The 17,071-nt window shown below is 42.5% G+C and overlaps 1 protein-coding gene across 6 annotated transcripts in view; it reads right to left on the bottom strand.

Annotated features, from left to right (window-relative positions):
* Positions 1 to 1,026: 1,026 nt before the first annotated feature.
* LOC307240158 (ryanodine receptor 1-like) overlaps positions 1,027 to 17,071 on the bottom strand; it is an 84,706-nt gene continuing 68,661 nt past the window's right edge. For 3 of the 6 annotated variants that reach the window (XM_080013825.1, XM_080013824.1, XM_080013826.1), the window contains 20 exons: positions 15,893 to 16,021; positions 15,709 to 15,813; positions 13,321 to 13,359; positions 11,202 to 11,283; positions 9,790 to 11,111; positions 9,585 to 9,667; positions 9,322 to 9,478; positions 9,128 to 9,214; positions 8,678 to 8,950; positions 8,110 to 8,240; positions 7,960 to 8,002; positions 7,681 to 7,814; positions 7,521 to 7,581; positions 5,941 to 6,087; positions 5,165 to 5,299; positions 3,348 to 3,504; positions 2,691 to 2,755; positions 2,484 to 2,584; positions 2,350 to 2,401; positions 1,027 to 2,235 (listed from right to left, as the gene is read on the bottom strand). In XM_080013825.1, the coding sequence (XP_079869951.1) occupies positions 2,140 to 2,235; positions 2,350 to 2,401; positions 2,484 to 2,584; positions 2,691 to 2,755; positions 3,348 to 3,504; positions 5,165 to 5,299; positions 5,941 to 6,087; positions 7,521 to 7,581; positions 7,681 to 7,814; positions 7,960 to 8,002; positions 8,110 to 8,240; positions 8,678 to 8,950; positions 9,128 to 9,214; positions 9,322 to 9,478; positions 9,585 to 9,667; positions 9,790 to 11,111; positions 11,202 to 11,283; positions 13,321 to 13,359; positions 15,709 to 15,813; positions 15,893 to 16,021 (3,399 nt within the window). In that variant the 3' untranslated portion in view covers positions 1,027 to 2,139. The remainder of the gene's footprint in view (positions 2,236 to 2,349; positions 2,402 to 2,483; positions 2,585 to 2,690; positions 2,756 to 3,347; positions 3,505 to 5,164; positions 5,300 to 5,940; positions 6,088 to 7,520; positions 7,582 to 7,680; positions 7,815 to 7,959; positions 8,003 to 8,109; positions 8,241 to 8,677; positions 8,951 to 9,127; positions 9,215 to 9,321; positions 9,479 to 9,584; positions 9,668 to 9,789; positions 11,112 to 11,201; positions 11,284 to 13,320; positions 13,360 to 15,708; positions 15,814 to 15,892; positions 16,022 to 17,071) is intronic. The other 3 variants (XM_080013827.1, XM_080013829.1, XM_080013828.1) reach the window with 1 other exon arrangement.

The raw sequence follows: 17,071 nt of genomic DNA, 5'->3' as shown, positions 1-17,071 counted from the left end.
AGTTGAGACCCATTGGGAATGTAAATATAAATACAATATGAAGTAAAATGTACACAGAGAATGTTGTGATGTTACAACCGGGGCGGCTCTACAGGAGTTTTAAAGTGGAATTAGGAATGATTTAACGGCACGCCTGGCGAGCTCTCATGGTGCATTAGTGATTGAAACCTTGAGACAAGCAGACAGACAGACACTTATATAATTTGAGTTTTTTTAAGTTCCATCATATCTGGACCGTTTCAAAAAATAAAAACAGATGCAAACCCACCACATTACAAGAACACTGAGTCACATTCAAACCCTTGACCCTTAACCGTAACCCTTCTGAGTCAAGTCGCACACTCCCTCGGGCCCCGCCCTCACGCCAGAGAAATCTGGTTTTGGAGCCGCTCCCCGGAACGGGAGTGAGAATTATTTCGGTTTTCTTCTTCGCTTGCAGACGTTCTGATTGTTTTTGTAAGCCATTTGAAAACGTGTCAATTCAAGTGTACAAGTGTCAGTTCAAGTGTTTTAAATCAGCAGCAAGACGACACTCAGAACAAAAGGCCCTCTGTGACCAAGTCGTGCATTACCCGTTGAACACAAGCTCACCTGGATGTCTAATAGAATGCATTTGTAAAACTTACTGTAAAACAAAGTAATTGGCAGTATCGTGAGGGTGGTGACCAGCTTCTTGAGAGAGCGGAAAACCCAAATCACAGATAACTACACTATTATTTGGCTTTCTTCAGCCAACAAAAAATGCCTTTTCATACGGATTCACATAAGTATATCTTGATGCTCTTCTACTTCTGGGAACGCAAGTTCAAATGAAATGTAATGCATTCGTAAAAAAAAAAAAAAAAAAAAAGGGTTAAAATTTTGCAACAGAGCATAATTTCGTGGCAGAAATACAAAACTATTTAAAATAGCGCTCAATTCAAAAGAAACAGACCTTCGGCGGGTTCCACGAGGCTCTCATGACATATATACGTGTCTCCTAAACTAGCTCAAAGAGGTGGACAAAAAGACGCAGCTTCGAGCGGAACTGGTTCAAGGTTTTATTTCTTCAAAAAGAAGCGTAACCCACGTCCGTACGTTCAGCTGCTTGAAATGTCAGCTGCTCGTCACACCAACCATCGCCATGTGTAGAACGCACGCAACGACTCAGAAATAACAGCGTTTCTACAGGAGAGCTGTGAAGTTCTGTAATCAGTACTTATTTAACTTAAAAAAAAATTCTGGCCGCCTCGCTTGTTTGTCCAAATTTTAACTATAAATTTTCATCGTACATACTGTATGCTCGTACACTGGAAGCGTGGAAAATAAGCACTTTGATCAAATAAAACACCTTATTCCCCTGCTTGAATACTATACACCAAAGATCCATCGCAGTCATGATCCTTTATACTGATAGTTACATCGAAATGACATGGTGATTCACGCAAGTTTAAAGAAACAACTTCTTATGCGTTGAGGTTTATTTCCATCAAGAATAAATAGCATTTTAGTAATGGTGCACACATACTTAATTTGCATTGAAGCACATCAGGTAAAATTAAATAATGACATGACAAAAACGAATGTCGAGCTAAATAAATACCCTAGTCCCAGTGTTTAAAAAAAACAATCACGCGTGTTTCTTATGTATTTATACACTGTTGACTCACCTCCACATTGCACTACGTATCTTGACGCCATTGAGTTGTTTCGGAGGCTTTTAATTTGAAATTCTTTATTTCTAAAAGACGTTAAACTCAAGAATTATGGAGCGAACAACGTCATCATTGCACATATCCTGTTGCTGGTATTTTCCAGTATTTACCAGTATTTTCCAGTATTTTCCAGTTGCTGATTTTCAGGATTGACGAGTCAGGATTGATCTTTTTTTTCTTTTAAATGTATGATTATAAAACACCCTATGTCAACACATCAAGGATGATTTCAAGGACAAATTAAGAGTTTTACTGCCTGACTACAGTTTTACTGCCGTAATTCCAGGTTACATGGCTATAACGATTACGCCTTTAATTATTGATGCTGTAAATGTTTTTGCTTTACCCAACCTCCACCCAAATGAACGGTCATTTCCTGAGGAATACATGGTTGCGATCACTGGCTGTAACCTTTTGTCCCCTTATCGTTTTTGTGGTGCGTGGACTACGAGAGCTGATCCTCATATTGCTTCCGGAAGCAATCTCCTGCAGGGAAGAAGTCCCAGGACCTCTCCTGGTACATCTTCCACACGTACGACTCCTTAGACGAGACAACAGCAATGAGAGGACTGAAAAGAATGAACTGGGAATAAACAGCATGGTGCTGTCGGCGAATTAATCATTTGTATAATGCAACAACCAAACACAGACCCACCTGGCCAGTGTGCTCCGTCTCATCCTTGTTGATCAGATACATCAAGAAGAACCTGGAGAGGAGACGCAGGTTATGAACGGTGCCCTGACGGGAGCAGATTCGCAGAGAGAACGCGCAGACGTGAAAATACGCACATGTAATTGGCCAGGTTGTGCTCGTCCAGCGTGTGGGTCTCGAAACCGTGCGGCGTCGTGTCAAAGTAATCGCTTCCGATGCCGCATATGAAGCACTTTGTCTGCACAAAACCAGGGCGAATTCAGAGGAGTCGGACCCCGGGATGTTTACGTCTGTGTGAAAAATACGGGTTTTCCCTGCTAAACAACTGATCATTTGAGTTATACCTCCATGTCTTCTTTGACTTGCTCTTGTTGATCCCTGAGCTCTCCAAAGGCATCGATGATGAGACCTGTACAGGGCATTGTGTTCAGAGCAATTGTTAATGTTCAACTTAGCACTGAAAATAATAATATTAATACTACTATTACTACTACTAATAACAATAATAAAAATAATAATATTAATACTACTATTACTACTACTAATAACAATAATAAAAATATTATTATTATTATTATTATTATTATTATTAATAATAATAATAATAATATAATGATTCTTGTTTGTATAGTGCTTCTCAGAGTACTCAGACACTCTACGTAGATCACATAAAACAAAATTATTCCATACAGTAAAATGCATAAAAACAAGAATACACGAAAAAGTGGCGGAAGAATCACAAACATATATCAGTCATAACAAACTCATAAGTCTTAATCTTTTTTTTAACAACCACCCTTCCTTGAGGTGCATTTCTGAAATGTTAGCATATACCATTATTGCCCAAGAAGAAGAAAATTTGTGTGGTGTGTGAGAGCAGGGTGTGTGGGTGTGACAAACAACTCCAGTATCGAAATCCACTTTGTTCGTGCGCCAGGAATTACACCAGCTCTATATTGGCACTATCCCAGTCTGTTTGATAATCTGCCCAGTTCCCTCACCTTGAATGATGGCCAACAGGATGACGATGACAAAAAAGAAGAAAGTTATGTCAAAGACCACTCGATAGAGCTCGTACTCGTCCCCCGCGGGGTCCTCGATCTCGTCGCCGATGCCGCCCCCAGCGCGTACACCCACGTACATGTGGAATAGGTAACACTGCGGAGACGGACGGGAAAACCATGAAAATGTGGATCAGAGTAAAGAGGTTCTCTGTGCGTTATAGTGCGGCTAAATAAGTTCTGCTATTGTGGAAACCGAGGTTCGAAAAATTCAACACCGCTTATGTTTTGTACTCGACTATGTTTACCTTAAATCAACCAAAACTACTTGAAACTCAATTTTGTTCCGATGGTTTCGTTATATTGTTGTTATATATATAGAAGGAAAAAAGAGAAAGGAATGACTTTGAAAAGGCATTTTACAGTATAATTATTTAAATGTGATGGTATTTCAATTGCTTTATTTGTAGGATTAAGATTTTAAGGTACTTTATGTATCGTGGAAAAATTTCCCTCGAAGTAGCAGATATGCCCCGAGGCATGGGCATTGACTTTGCAGCTGTGACTTCAGAAACCAGCCAAACAGGATGAGCGCACTGATCCCATCTCCCAAAAAATGAGGGATGCCTTGAGGGCTCAACCTGTCGCTCAGCCAGCGATGCGCCTTCGGCACCGGTGTCCTTCTTACGAGGAGGGGGAGGAAAAGCTTCCAGCCCGCTGCTTCTTCAACACGGAGATCCTCCAATGTGGCTCGGCCCGAACGACCGATCGGATTGAAGCGCCGCGTAATATCGAGCCCCCATTTATGGTCAAGACGACTGGGAGGGGCGGACAGAGGGCAGACAGATTAGAGACTCGTTCGGCCACAGTCACAGCAGTCGGCAGCGCAGTCTTGATCGACGGCCGACTGAGTGCGATCTCTCGGATCAGTGGATCAAAAAGGTGGAGTGGACAGAGCACCCAACACAAGTGGAAGCTCCCGCCGCCGGGTGTGGTCCTGGTATGACCGGTGTTTGTGACAGGGAAATTGGTAGGAAACGAGCAGAGTGCAAGGACAACAGGCCAGTGGCATATCTCATATGACAGCGACCACTTGCGTGACGCCTGACCGTCCTGGGGGGGCGTGATCACAGTAATAAACACTTGTTGTCCACGGCGACGAATGCTTGACAGAGTTGATTCATCATCACACTTGTGTCGGTTACGCACATTTTCGTAATTTTTTTTTATATTATTATAATTTTTTTTAATTTATTTTTAAAGTTTATAGAGCTTCTTGTGCGTAATCACCGGGTGTCATGACATTTCACTGCATATATGTATGACCATATGCATATGTATGTGAGAAATAACCTCTTGAACTTCAACTTCATTTAAGCACAGCCAAGGAGATGAGAAGCGTTGCACCCGTAACTCCATCTTGTCCACCAAGGCAAGTTTAATGTTTGGGCTTAATAATCGGGCCCCCCCACCATTTCCATGCGATGGAAAACACGTCACGCCGCTTCCACTCCGAAGCTCCTGTGAAGGTCTGCCGAGCGGATGACCGCAAGGCAACAGGAAAGTTGCGGCTGACGATCTGCTCTTCAAAAAGGTGCACCAGAAAAATTGGCGGCCAAACAATAAACTGTGCCGCCTTATGCGAATGGCATCGGCGAGCTCATCCTGATTGGCTGATGTGCATTCAAGTTGTCAGCGCGGCCGTACAGTGTTGTTAAAAAAAACCAAAAAAACACAAAGAAATCACTCCTCTAAAGATTTTCTTTTCGACTAAAACGCGTGGAACCACCACACGCGTCAGAGGAACAGGTACTTACCGTCATCATGTCGTCACACTTCATGTCCGGCGTATCCTCATCCTCACCCTTGTTGTAAAACTTGCGGAAGAAGTTGAAGGCGACTACCGTGTAGAGGTACACCACCACCGCCAAGAGGCCTACGGTCATCATCAGCTGCCAGACACAGGTTGGAGCATGTTGAGTGCACATCCCAGGTGTAGAACTCGCGTCTGGACTCCCTCTCACGAGTGCACGTTTCAAAAGGCTCGTCCCCTCTCTGACTTGACAGTTTATCGACTCGGTCTCCAACGGTGCAGACTATATTAGACTGTATCATTTCAAGGTCAAGCTCATCGAAATTGTCTATTATTTTAGTTTAATTTCTGAAAAAAAACCCCAAACAAACAAACAATGGCCTTGTGCACAACTTTTCAGTAATTTTGCAACAATGACAAATGTTTGGATAATGGAGTTTGAGTAAATTCGCTTTGAATATGAATAATTTTCCTGACTGCTCGGGATAAACCCCAGCCGTGGAATACTTACTTTTCAATCAAACAAATAAAGTGCTGCCAATTAAAAGGGTACACATTACAGTCATGGCATTAATTTTGACTCACACTGTTCTGCCGTTGGTCAGTTGTTCAATCAGGCCAATTGGTCATAAGTTCAATGGGTGACAAAGTCTTGGACTCGACTCGACCCGGATTAGTTCTCATCCACCTCCCACCCCGCAAAGAATTGGACCTTGCCATTGATTAGCAATTTGAAGAATCGGACAAAAAAAAAAAAAAAAAAAAAAAGACACCCTTTACCTGTTTCCCATTGTGTGTGACTGAGGACAGGATCGTGCGCAAAGTCTTGACGCCCATGGCAATATCCAACAAGTGACAGGCAAAGAAGAAATTGTTGTAATGGCCGAGCAAAGACATTATCAGGTACCAGCAGAGATAAAGGAAAGTCTGCAAAGAGAAGACAGAAAATAGTGATTGAAAATCAATTCGGCAGAGGCAAGACGGAAACAAGACGCTCAAAACCAAAATGTGCCACCGCAAGTGATATGATGTACTGTGCGGGGGAATGCAAACATTTGGGCTTCCCAGGTCAAAATACAATGAATAGTGAAGGGAAGCTGACCTCAAATCCATATAAAGTAAACAAATATAAACAAATATAAAAAATGTGCATAGGACCTTTTTCCTTTTATTTTGAAAATGATTTAGAAAATGTCAAAAAATAACCTTGGTTCAAATTTTGAAGAAAGGTGACATGTTTGCCTTTTAACGGTTTAGTGGCCAGGTCAGCTTCTGTGCACTTTTATATTTTGCATCCTACTGTACATAAGAGAGGTTAGTTTTAACCTCGTGCATTTTTCGACAAAAAACGACCGCAACTTACAGCAACACCAAATGGTAAAGTGCTAGGTTTGCTGACTTGTTCTAATTCATGGTGAGAAGTGAAACTCAAGTCGTTGGTATGCAAATGCAAGCACCTATGGCAATAAACACAGTCAAGTCGAAGGAAGCGAAACATTGCAGTTTTATTTATTTATTTATTTATTTATTTTTTTAACGTGTCTTCGCTTTACATTCACCATGCTTGTTGAAACAAGTCTTCTTGCTGCATTTACGACTCGTATTTGAAGCTGCTGACTTGAACAGACGAGACAACGTTAGATCAAGTGTCTTGCTCAAGGACACATAAGCGCGCTACCAGGGGGAGCCGGGGATCGAACCGGCAATCCTTCAATAGACTCGGGGGGGGGGGGGGGGGCTGCTATTCTGTTCCGAACTGCAAATTAACCCATTTGGGCTGGAAAATATAAAACAAACTTTTTTACATTTGCCTCCATAAATGTCTGTGGAAGCGTGTAGTCATTTGAAGTTTGTATTGATATACACTTCGGTAGGTGCGGAATTCACTTAACCAGGGGATCACTATCTCTCCCGTCTCAATGTGAATGCATTGATGTCTGGCCTAACTTGATTGGGGAGGCCTGAAAAACAGTACTGGATAAAGGAAGGAAGAGGCCGGAAATCTGTGGCGGGGAAGTCAGTGGTGCTGAGTTTTCTTTTTTTCCTTTGACAGCGGTGGAATGCAACAGTTGTTTCTGATTTTCTGGAGACAATTTCTACAGCACACCATGTCAACAAGCGAACAGAGCAGGACTGAGGGTGGAGTTTTGCGGGGTGAGGGGGACATTTTAACATTCTTTACACATGATTTACCCCATAATTTGTATTTTTCTCTCATTGTGATTCTTAGAGAAACTAACCTAAGTAAATTGCACGCGTTCCTTTACTAATCATTGCACTTTGGTAAAATGGTATCCGCTTGTTTGTTTGACTTTGACATACATGCTTGTGTATGTGTGTGTGTGTGTGTTCATGCTTACGCCGTCAGTAAACACAACACCAAATTTCCAGATCTGGTACTTGATGTCGATGGAAGTGGCCCTGAAAAGATACAAGAGGGGGGTATTTCTTTCAGCAAACAGTATCATGTAAACAGCATTCTATGCATTTCCGAGCAGAGCAGGGACTTTGTACTGATACCATGTGAACATGGAGTTGTCCGGCTCCTTCTGCTTCCTCTCGTGCTGCTGACTCACGTCGAGCGAGGCCAGATCCACGCCAAGCAGCTCGGCAATCCTCTCCCGGCCGTAAATATCGCCATACTTATCCAGAACCTGAATACAGAAAGCCATGCTTATGCTCCATTTTGAATTTTAAAACAACCGTAAATAACACGATAGCAAAAAAACAATAATAATAATAATAATAAGAAGAAGAAGAAAAATAAATAAATAAATATTAAAAAAAACCACGGCTCACCTTTCGTTTGACAAATTTGTCCCAATAATTGTTTGGAAAAGATCTGTGAAAGAAAAGGAAATAAAAATAAATTATTGGTGAGTTCACTTGGCGTATTCGATGGAGTGCTCATGCTTTTATAGCATGAGTTTAAGACCCTTAAAAACGTACGGTGTATTAAGGACGAGACGATCCCATTGGCCCTTTATGTCGTCATCCTCTGGTTGTTCGGTGATGTAAAGACCATCAAACTCCAGCTTTCTGGCAAGTTCCTTCTCCCTCTTAAATATTACGAGTGGGATCTGCAAATAAAAAGCAATTAGGCATTCTGAGCAATAGCTGCAACGCATTTTGCTTTGATTATTGCAGACGCATATGACGTTGTGTCCCCTCATGGCTTATATCCTTTCCCCGTCTTGACGACAAGTGTTCTGGTCTGAGAATCCACATTCCCTTCCCTTGTTTGGCGGGTCGGTGCCCATGTCTCAAACTTCCCCTTAGGATCCTGCGCTGCTGACTAACCCTCAATTTTGTTCATTCTTGTGAAGTACTGCCAAGGCGAGGGCCGTGTCAACGGAGTGAGCCAGACTGAGAAAGGGGCGAGCGGCAGGGGACGCAGCGTCCCAGTTGGGCTGCGGGGGTTTTTCTTTTTTTTTTTTTTCTCCAACTCTTCGACAAAAGCATTACGTGAATGAGCTAATTGTTAAACTCAGTGAATTATGGTGCATGCTTCTCGTACCTTGAGGCAGTTGTATCCGATGATGCAGATGAATGAAATGATTGTGTGAAGGACGGAGAGGAATGACATGGTGGGCTGCATGTAGCCAGTGCTCTCTTCCAAAAAGAAATAAACTGGCGTGTATTCCTCATCCTCGTCCCCTCCCTCATCCGCTCCGGATCCCTCTGCCTCCTCTCCCGAGCTTTCAAACAGCCCGGACGCTTCCGCCATGCCGCTCCCCTCGAACAGCTCCGAGACGTCTGCCTCGTCTCCCTCCGGCGGGCTGTCGGACACCTGCGGCGAAGCGCAAACACGGGCACGGGGCAAAGGCTCATTACGGTCGCCTTGACGACGACGGTAAAACCGTAGACTCACCAAAGACCGGCCCGACCCATCGCTACCGGGGCATCAACACAATCCAAAACAATATACAGTTAAACTGTCCAAACAAGCGAGAAAACATTTCCTCACCCTGTAGAAGAGCAGGATGAAGTTCAGGGCGAACGCGAGGAACAACGCCAGAAAACGGAGATTGTAGAAGTTCCTGGAGAGGTAGTTCTATGAGGGGAACACGTGTCGCTGTTAGGGAGCGACGGCTGGGCGTCGAGGTGTGCGTAAACAAATCGTGTGGGATAAAAGATTGAAGACGGATAAACGTGTGTCACCATGAATTTGTTCCTCTGAATATCCAGCTCCGTCCATATTTGAAAACCGCCCTTTGTGGGTTTCTTTTCCTTCTTGGCTGCCGCTTTCTTTAGTCCGACTGGTTTCTCCGTGTCTTTAGTTTCAGCTTCTCTCTCCACTTTCTCTCCATTTTCCGCACTAGAAAACAAACACTACGGTTAGGTTGACTCATTTAGTTTTCATTAGAGGCAAAATGAGAAATCCTAAAAACAATGAAGTGTGGCAAGGAAATATAGACACTTACTCAGCCTTCTCAGGCTCTGGAGGAGGTTCCTCAATGGTTGGGGGTTCGGGAGGTTTTTGGCTGGAATCAGCCTCTTCCGGTGGCTGCAGACAAAAGCACACTGAGATGAACAAATGCACGGTACGCTGCAAACAAGGGGAAGAGCCACATTTCTAAACTGGATTCGTGGGCATTAAAAACTCAGCCTTTGAGATGACAGCCTCACCTGTTTTCTCTTAGTTATGGGGGTCCCTTCGGGTGTCGGAGGCTCAACAGTGGCCTCCACACCCATGTCACCCAGTCCACCCGGTGCATCAATACCGGGTATCCTCCCTCCCTCTTTTTCTTGGGTATCCTCCTCCTCCTCATCTCCAGCTCCACTTTCCCCAGTGTCCGTCACCCCTCCAGGGTCCTGCTCTTCCCCCGTCCCGGGTTCCCCTGGCAGATCCGCATGTACGTCGTCCTGCGTGGGGTCCGGCATGCTGGCCAGAATCTCCGTCACCGTGATGTTTTTAGCTCCCTCCACCAGACCACCCCCAAACAGGGTTTGCCACACAAGCATGAAAAAGCCTTTGCACACGCTGTAGATGAAGTGCAGTATGTTCATTAAAATGGTCCAAAAGAAAGTGGACAAAGCCACAACAATCTCCTTGATGGTCATCTTTCTCACCCTGCGGTATTGCCTGCGGAGGTTACGGAAAGTAAAAATGCCAAGGAAACCCAACATGCTGTTTATGAAGTCTGCGAAGGCAGAGCTTGATTCAGGTTGGCCCTCCTCGCCATTGCCTTCCTCGTCTCCTCCTCCACCCACTCCCCCTTCCGGTCCCCCCTCTCCTCCAACTTCCAGCACCTGGTCATCCTCTTCTTCCTTTTCCTCCTCTTCCTGCTCCGAGATCTGCGACGCTATGTTCATCTCAAAGATGGTGTCCTCGCAGAAGTTGACAAACATCTCCATCTTCTCAGACTCCCCGCCCTCGTTGACCACATCGAAAATGAACTGTCGTTTGGACTCTCGGACCTGGGGCATCTCCCACTGTCTCCGGTTCACCTCGCTGATCTCAAAGTAGATGCGCTCGATTTTTCTACTGGCACCCATTATTTCAATACGGCCCAGGAACGGGCGGAAATAGTTGAGGATGCTCTCTGCCTGTTCCAGGAAGTTTTTCAGCCGGGTGTCGTGGGGCACGTGCTCAGAAAGGTTGGTGAGCAGAACGGCGATGTTGAAGCCGATGTCCTTGGCGGGCTCCTGGAAGCGGTTGGCGAACTCATCATAGTTGATCATGTCGTTCTCGTCCGCCTCGGAGCAAGACAAGAGAAACTGGATCTCCGAGGGGGAATACTGCTTCTGACTGTCCATCGCCTTCTGGAAATCCTTTTTGGAGATGAGTCCCCGGGGGTCAGTGACATAATCGCGGAACGCGTCCGAAGCCACGATGTCCTTCAGTTTGAGGAACATGTCGAAAAACTTGAGGATCATCTCAACATTGCTGGAGGACTCAACCAGCATATCCACCATCTGGCGGGCAATGGTGCCATTCACAATATTCCCTAAATGAGATGCACAGCAATTAATACAAAAGGGGAAAGAAAAGGAAAGCTAAAATGGAAGAGAACTCAAGGCCTGGAAATGTTCTTTACCCTCCAACAAGGAAAGCAGCATAACAACCATATCTTTCTGAAGGTCAAGAAGCTCCTTTAGCAGGCCAATCTGGCTGGAGTCCTACAACAATATGAAGAAACAGACGCTTACAATAATATGCACGGTTTCAAACTCTGTAAATCTGTTAAAGTCATTCAGGGTTCACGTCGTCATTAGGGATGCAATGACAACTGTTGTGATGTTAATCAAGAGCCACGTTCAGGTGACAAGGTCAAAGAGACATCATTCCATTGTTATCACACGGAGAAATACTTAAACATAAAGTTACCTGATCACGATAGTATGACTTTTTACTGGTTTCCCAGCTGAGTATAAGAATAATTCAACGTGAACATTTAAACCTGTCACCTTTCCTTCTGCTGCCTCGACAGGCCAGGGCCTTTAGTTTAACTTTAACAGCGATACTCTTAGGCTCTCACTGTTATTCTGCTGGACTGGTTTTACTGTCGTCTCTTGGTGAAGCTTTCATGGTTTGCAGCCAAATTACTTTGATTTAACCGGGGTCAGGCCCTTACGTAAGTTTTGAGTCACAGAAAAGAATCTCCGTGAGTTCGCTCAATTATTGCTTGTCGCCTTGAGTTGTTACTTTTATAGTAAACCACAAGCATTTTTTGTGGCTAAAGTAATAGGAAATAGGTAAGATTAACCCTTAAAAGAGATGCCTTCATCGGTGTCGTATGTGTTACTGCCGTGGGTGTCTCTAATGACGCCCGACTTGCCTGGATTGGTTATACCAAGGATATAAGTAGATCCGGACACCAGCAGTTTCATTGGAATTAAGGTCTATTGCAACTTAAAATTGTCATACATTTAGTGAAAAATATACTTACGTTTGTGCAAACAGTAGAGTTAGTCAGAAAGCAGCACACCACAAAATGAAAAAAACAAAACAAAAAACAACATAACTCTGGGTTAGTCTTTTTTTAGAGCACATCACAGTCAACAGATGTAATGCCTGTTACTTGTGTGCAAATGATTTTTCGATTAAAGGGAAATTCCACTCCTGGTCTCCTCTGTTAGAAATCTAGCTAGACAGCAAGCTGCCAAGGTAATAGAGTAATACTTCTACCTCACTAATACTGCAAAATAAAGTATACAGTACCTCTATTAATTCCCAGCCAAAAGGGAGGCTTGATCAGTTATTCCACTGGGTTCTAAATGAGCTCAATGTTGCTTTACGGTTCGAATTTCCCTTTAAGTGTATACTTCAACACAGGGCAGGTGTCATTAAAAGGTATATGTAGGTACAGACATAAACAGCAGATGTTAAAGGGGTGTTCCTTTTCTCAGAAAGTCTTTGAATCACCTGCTTTTGCAATTAAAATGCCTCTACATTAACCCGTTTGGAATGAGGTTTAAAAATCGAGATGTGAAAGCTATTTCCGATCTTAAAGATGGTGAAATACTTAGTATTGCATTGTGTGTCGTGAACAGTTTGGGTGTCTGTATCAAATTTCCTTAGATATGAGTCATGAGGCATCAAATTTTAGAATATGTCCCGTTCCAAAGGATGAATTACATATATTATGAGAGAATTGTGGCACCTATTCTGAGTTCAGCGCTGTACTGCTTTTGAGTTTCCTTCAGTTCCCACGCAGTTCAGCAAAACAATGTATTTTTAACGATCGCTCAACTCCTCCCATCGGCCAAAACCTTAACCCAAGAAATATCTGTGATTTTGAAAGCAGCTTGTTATCCTTCTCAGACTTCAGCCGACCGTTTAAATGTTTTTTATTTGTCGTTTGTTTTTTTTACAGCTGCAGCAGCGTAAAGTGGGTTGGCTGCCACAGATCCCCTCTCTTCCTGTTATTAATAAAAAAGAACGTGCAACACACACTGCTTCCCTTGCAGCGGTTCCACTTCATGCCAGTTTTTCGATCCAGGACGCTGGTTATGGTGCTGTTTTCATATGAAATTGATAAGGCCAGTGACAACTTTCTAGCAACTAGAGAATGTGATTCCTTGGGGGTTTATAGACCAGTCTGCTGTGTGAGGATGCATTGGATGGAGGCTTGTGAGATGCTTGGACTTCCTAATAATGTCAGTTCATGTCATTTCAACATGCCCCCCCCCTCCCCCCGAATTGAGCAACCGAACCTTTGTTTCCACATTGACAGCAGGAGATTTCGAGACAGACTGAGAAGGAATTGAAGTTGATCAATGTACAGTAAACACAATGTCACATCAACAGATAAATAAAATGGATACATACTTTACCCTGCATTGACCATGTGAAAGACAGTTTAAATCATCAATATAGCATACAGTTTGTGACAAGTAAAAACACGCGGTATAATCAAATAATTGTATGTACTGTACGAATATGTATTTGACCTCGATTGCACATTTAAATTAATTGTCGTTTAGTGATGTAATCAATTATTTGAGAAGCTATGCGTGCAACACAGAAAACTGCGTAGAAATCAGCAAGTGCATAGGAACGTGTGCTGAGCGGGAAAGTTATTGATGACACACGTTTCCTTGTCTCTACCGTAGCAAAGGTTATTCTTGCAAAATTTGTGCCAACAAAGCGGGTGACATCTGCCCCTCTCCTTCTCCGAGGTGAGGGCGCTTCGAAACAAGTTTTCAAGCATCAAAATAAAATGTTGTCCTATCGTTCCCAATTCAGATTCCGCGGATGACTTCTTTATTTAAGATTCACTGTGTCATATTTACTCAAAATACTCAATATGACATGTTTACTGCAAATAAGTGTCCCCACAATGGTAGCACAAAGAATTTTGCAAAATTTTCTATGAAAATATGCACAAAATAATCTATAGAGCAAAATAAAAGTCACAGAATTTCCCAGGAAAGGACTTTCAATTTCATCTTTTAAAATTCGAAATTGAATAAGGAAGCGGTAAAAAACAACAACAAAAAAAAACATCATTCCTGAAAGTTACCAAGCCCAAACCATTTATTTAAGTTAAAAAGTTTACTAAACCAATGAAACCATGTGACTTTGTTCTATAGATAAACTGAATTTGCAGGCAGCTGGGTATTTTGTGCTATATGTGCTGTCGGATAGAATTGTTATCTGTTTATTATTAAATTGTGCCTACAAGTTGTTTCTCCAAATCTCCAAGTATAATTTGAATCGGCCTGGGCTAGCTATTGATAAATCCCTTACTATTGATATGGAATCAATGAATCCATAATTATTTCTCTTCAAATTCAATTTTCTACTTTTTTAATAGATTTTCCTAATTTATTCTAGTAATTGCTGTAATATAGGCATTATCGTCCTTAAACGGCTCATTAGCAACAATACACATCAATACAAAAAATATATAAAATATGTGACCCACCACAGCAAAAGTCGCCATTTCTAAAATCGCCAGGAGCAGCCAAATAAGTTGAAAAATCTTTCTTGAAGGAAAATTCGATTTTTCCAGATTCGTGTTCCTTTGTGTTTTTGTTTTTTTTACCTCTCAATGTATTTTCAAAACCGAGGTTGATTAATAAATTGTAAAAAAATGTTAAACCGTGGAGTTAAATATTCCTGTTAGATGACATCAGGAAACGCAGTTCACTTACCGAGATGCTAAACAACGCTGAGTGACGCAGATTGATCGTTTCCTTTAAAGCGACCGTCCAGGTGAAGATCATTCATCCATATTCCATGTGATGTGAAGTCACAATGTGAAACCGTTTTGATAGAGTTCAGCCTTTAAATATTACGTGTTTTATACACACACGGAGACAACGATGTGGACGGGGCGTGTCACTGACCTCACCATCACTTCTGTTAACAAGACGAGGCTCGGGTTTCACTTGTCTGTCAAAACTCCGGTTGATTAGGAGAAGCGGGTGGAGAAAGATTTAAATCATATCGCGGACCTTAATCTGACCAGTGCGATAGATCCAAGTCAGTTTAAGCAGCGCGCACTGGACTTCATTTTCCGCGATGATAGTCAGTTCTCCGACAGTGTCGCTGAATCTGATATTACTCCGGACTTGGAGAACATTTCAAACAGCGTATTTCAACCTGAATGTGACTATGAAACGGAATATTTTCAAGAACCACCGGAAAATAAATTCCACTGTTATAAAACATGTATATTCTTGCTGTTAAATAAAAGCTGTTTTCAAAACATAAATACGTTCAATGTTCCCTCAAAACACAAGCACAAAGCAGTGATTGGCCCATTCCGCAGAATGTTAATTAGCCATGTGGCTTTGGCTACCCCATTTGCATTCTGGGAGCTAAGTGAATGAAGCCAAGTCTCTTGCTTGATTTGCACAAGTGACACCTTGTTTGGAAGCTCTGATTCTCCACTTTCAAATGATGTGAAGAAAAAGGTTGAATGACCCTAAAGTATGCGGTGGGTCACATATACTGTATATACATCACATCAATGCATTATAGACATATTGTTTCTTAAATATTGATTGCCTCTCTAATGATTCCTTGTCTGCAATTTTTTTTTTAGATTTCGGCCAATTGAATTAGAGCCTGCTAAAAACAGCCTTAGTGTGTACCTGTGCCAGCTTCATCATCATGTGGGCGAAGACGTGGAGGAAGCCAACGACGGCGTCCCAAAGTCTGCTGTGGGCCAAGGACTGCTGGTTGCCTGTGCAGGGACCCTGCAGAGCAGAATTGAAGAGTTAGGACACAAACACAAAAAAAGACTTGAAATATCTGCAGTGTTCAAAGCGAGTATACCTGGATATACTCAGTCAGACTGTTGAAGATCTGCTTGGCCACTGTCATGGCTTTTGAGAAGTTCTTCTTCCCCGGCTCGTCTATGATCTCCTTGCCGGAGTAATACCAGTAGAAGTCACTGATCGACTCCTTCAGAGAGGAAAGAAAGAGCCAAATAGTCTTGATGTATTTGCTGTACAACATACTGTATGTCTCAGTAGGCCTTGATTTGGTCACAGCAGCACCTTTTGGCCTAAGTTCTTCATGATTGACCAAGAATGCCAATCATGACTGTTATGTCTTCATCGCGACCCACACAATTTTGATGAACTGGTGTAGTGCGAGGGAAATGTTACGGTGCATATACTGTATGGTTATTACTGTAATACACTGTGATTTTACAATCGTAGAAAATGGTTAATCCAAGAGGCAAAGCTGTAAATTAAGTGTCGTCTGCAAGGTTTGTTGCCACCTTAAGAGCAAAACTGACCATTTAGCAGGCGTGTTTGTCCAAAACACGAGCGGCTAGAAACAATCAACGCATACATTGACTATTTGAGCAACCTCAAATTGGAATGCCTGAGCACTTGTTTATAAATTAAACCAGATACAAGTGCAAGATACCTGCAGCTGTAAGAAATCTGAATAAAAGTTCTATTATTAGTAAAAAAAATTTGTTTCAAAAATCCAGTATGTTAGTGCAGTAGTAAGTGCAATATGATAAGTAATCATATGTTGTAAGTGCATTATGTCACTACAACAACTAGTCAACATCAACAAAAACAAGAAAAGTGGGTCATAGCTAAGATAGGATCAGGTATTCAGGTGTTCTGGTGTTTCTTGAAGTTTGTGAGAGTCTCAGCAGAGCGTAACGAACTGAGTAGCTTCTTCCACCACTGGGGCACCGCGGGGAAGAAGAGTCTGGATTGAGAACTCATTCTCAATTCGCAGACCTCAGATGGCGGGTTTGGACGTATCGCCTGGCAAAATGGGTACTTTCATGTACCAGCCTGTAAGTAATGACAATTTTTCATCGATGCCCATAATACAGTATCTACCCCACATGCAGTCTTCTGATGATTTTAATATATGTGTTTTACTCTAATATTATTGTTTTGTTATTGATAATGATGATGATGGTTTAAATGATTCTATGTTTTACTTATGGGCGATTGTCCTGTTGTTCAAGAGGCAACAGCG

Source organism: Zeus faber (assembly GCF_960531495.2).
Source record: "Zeus faber genome assembly, chromosome: 14".
NCBI lineage: Eukaryota > Metazoa > Chordata > Actinopteri > Zeiformes > Zeidae > Zeus > Zeus faber.
The sequence above is the reverse complement of the archived record's forward strand: the minus strand, read 5'-3'. Positions and strand labels throughout refer to the sequence as shown.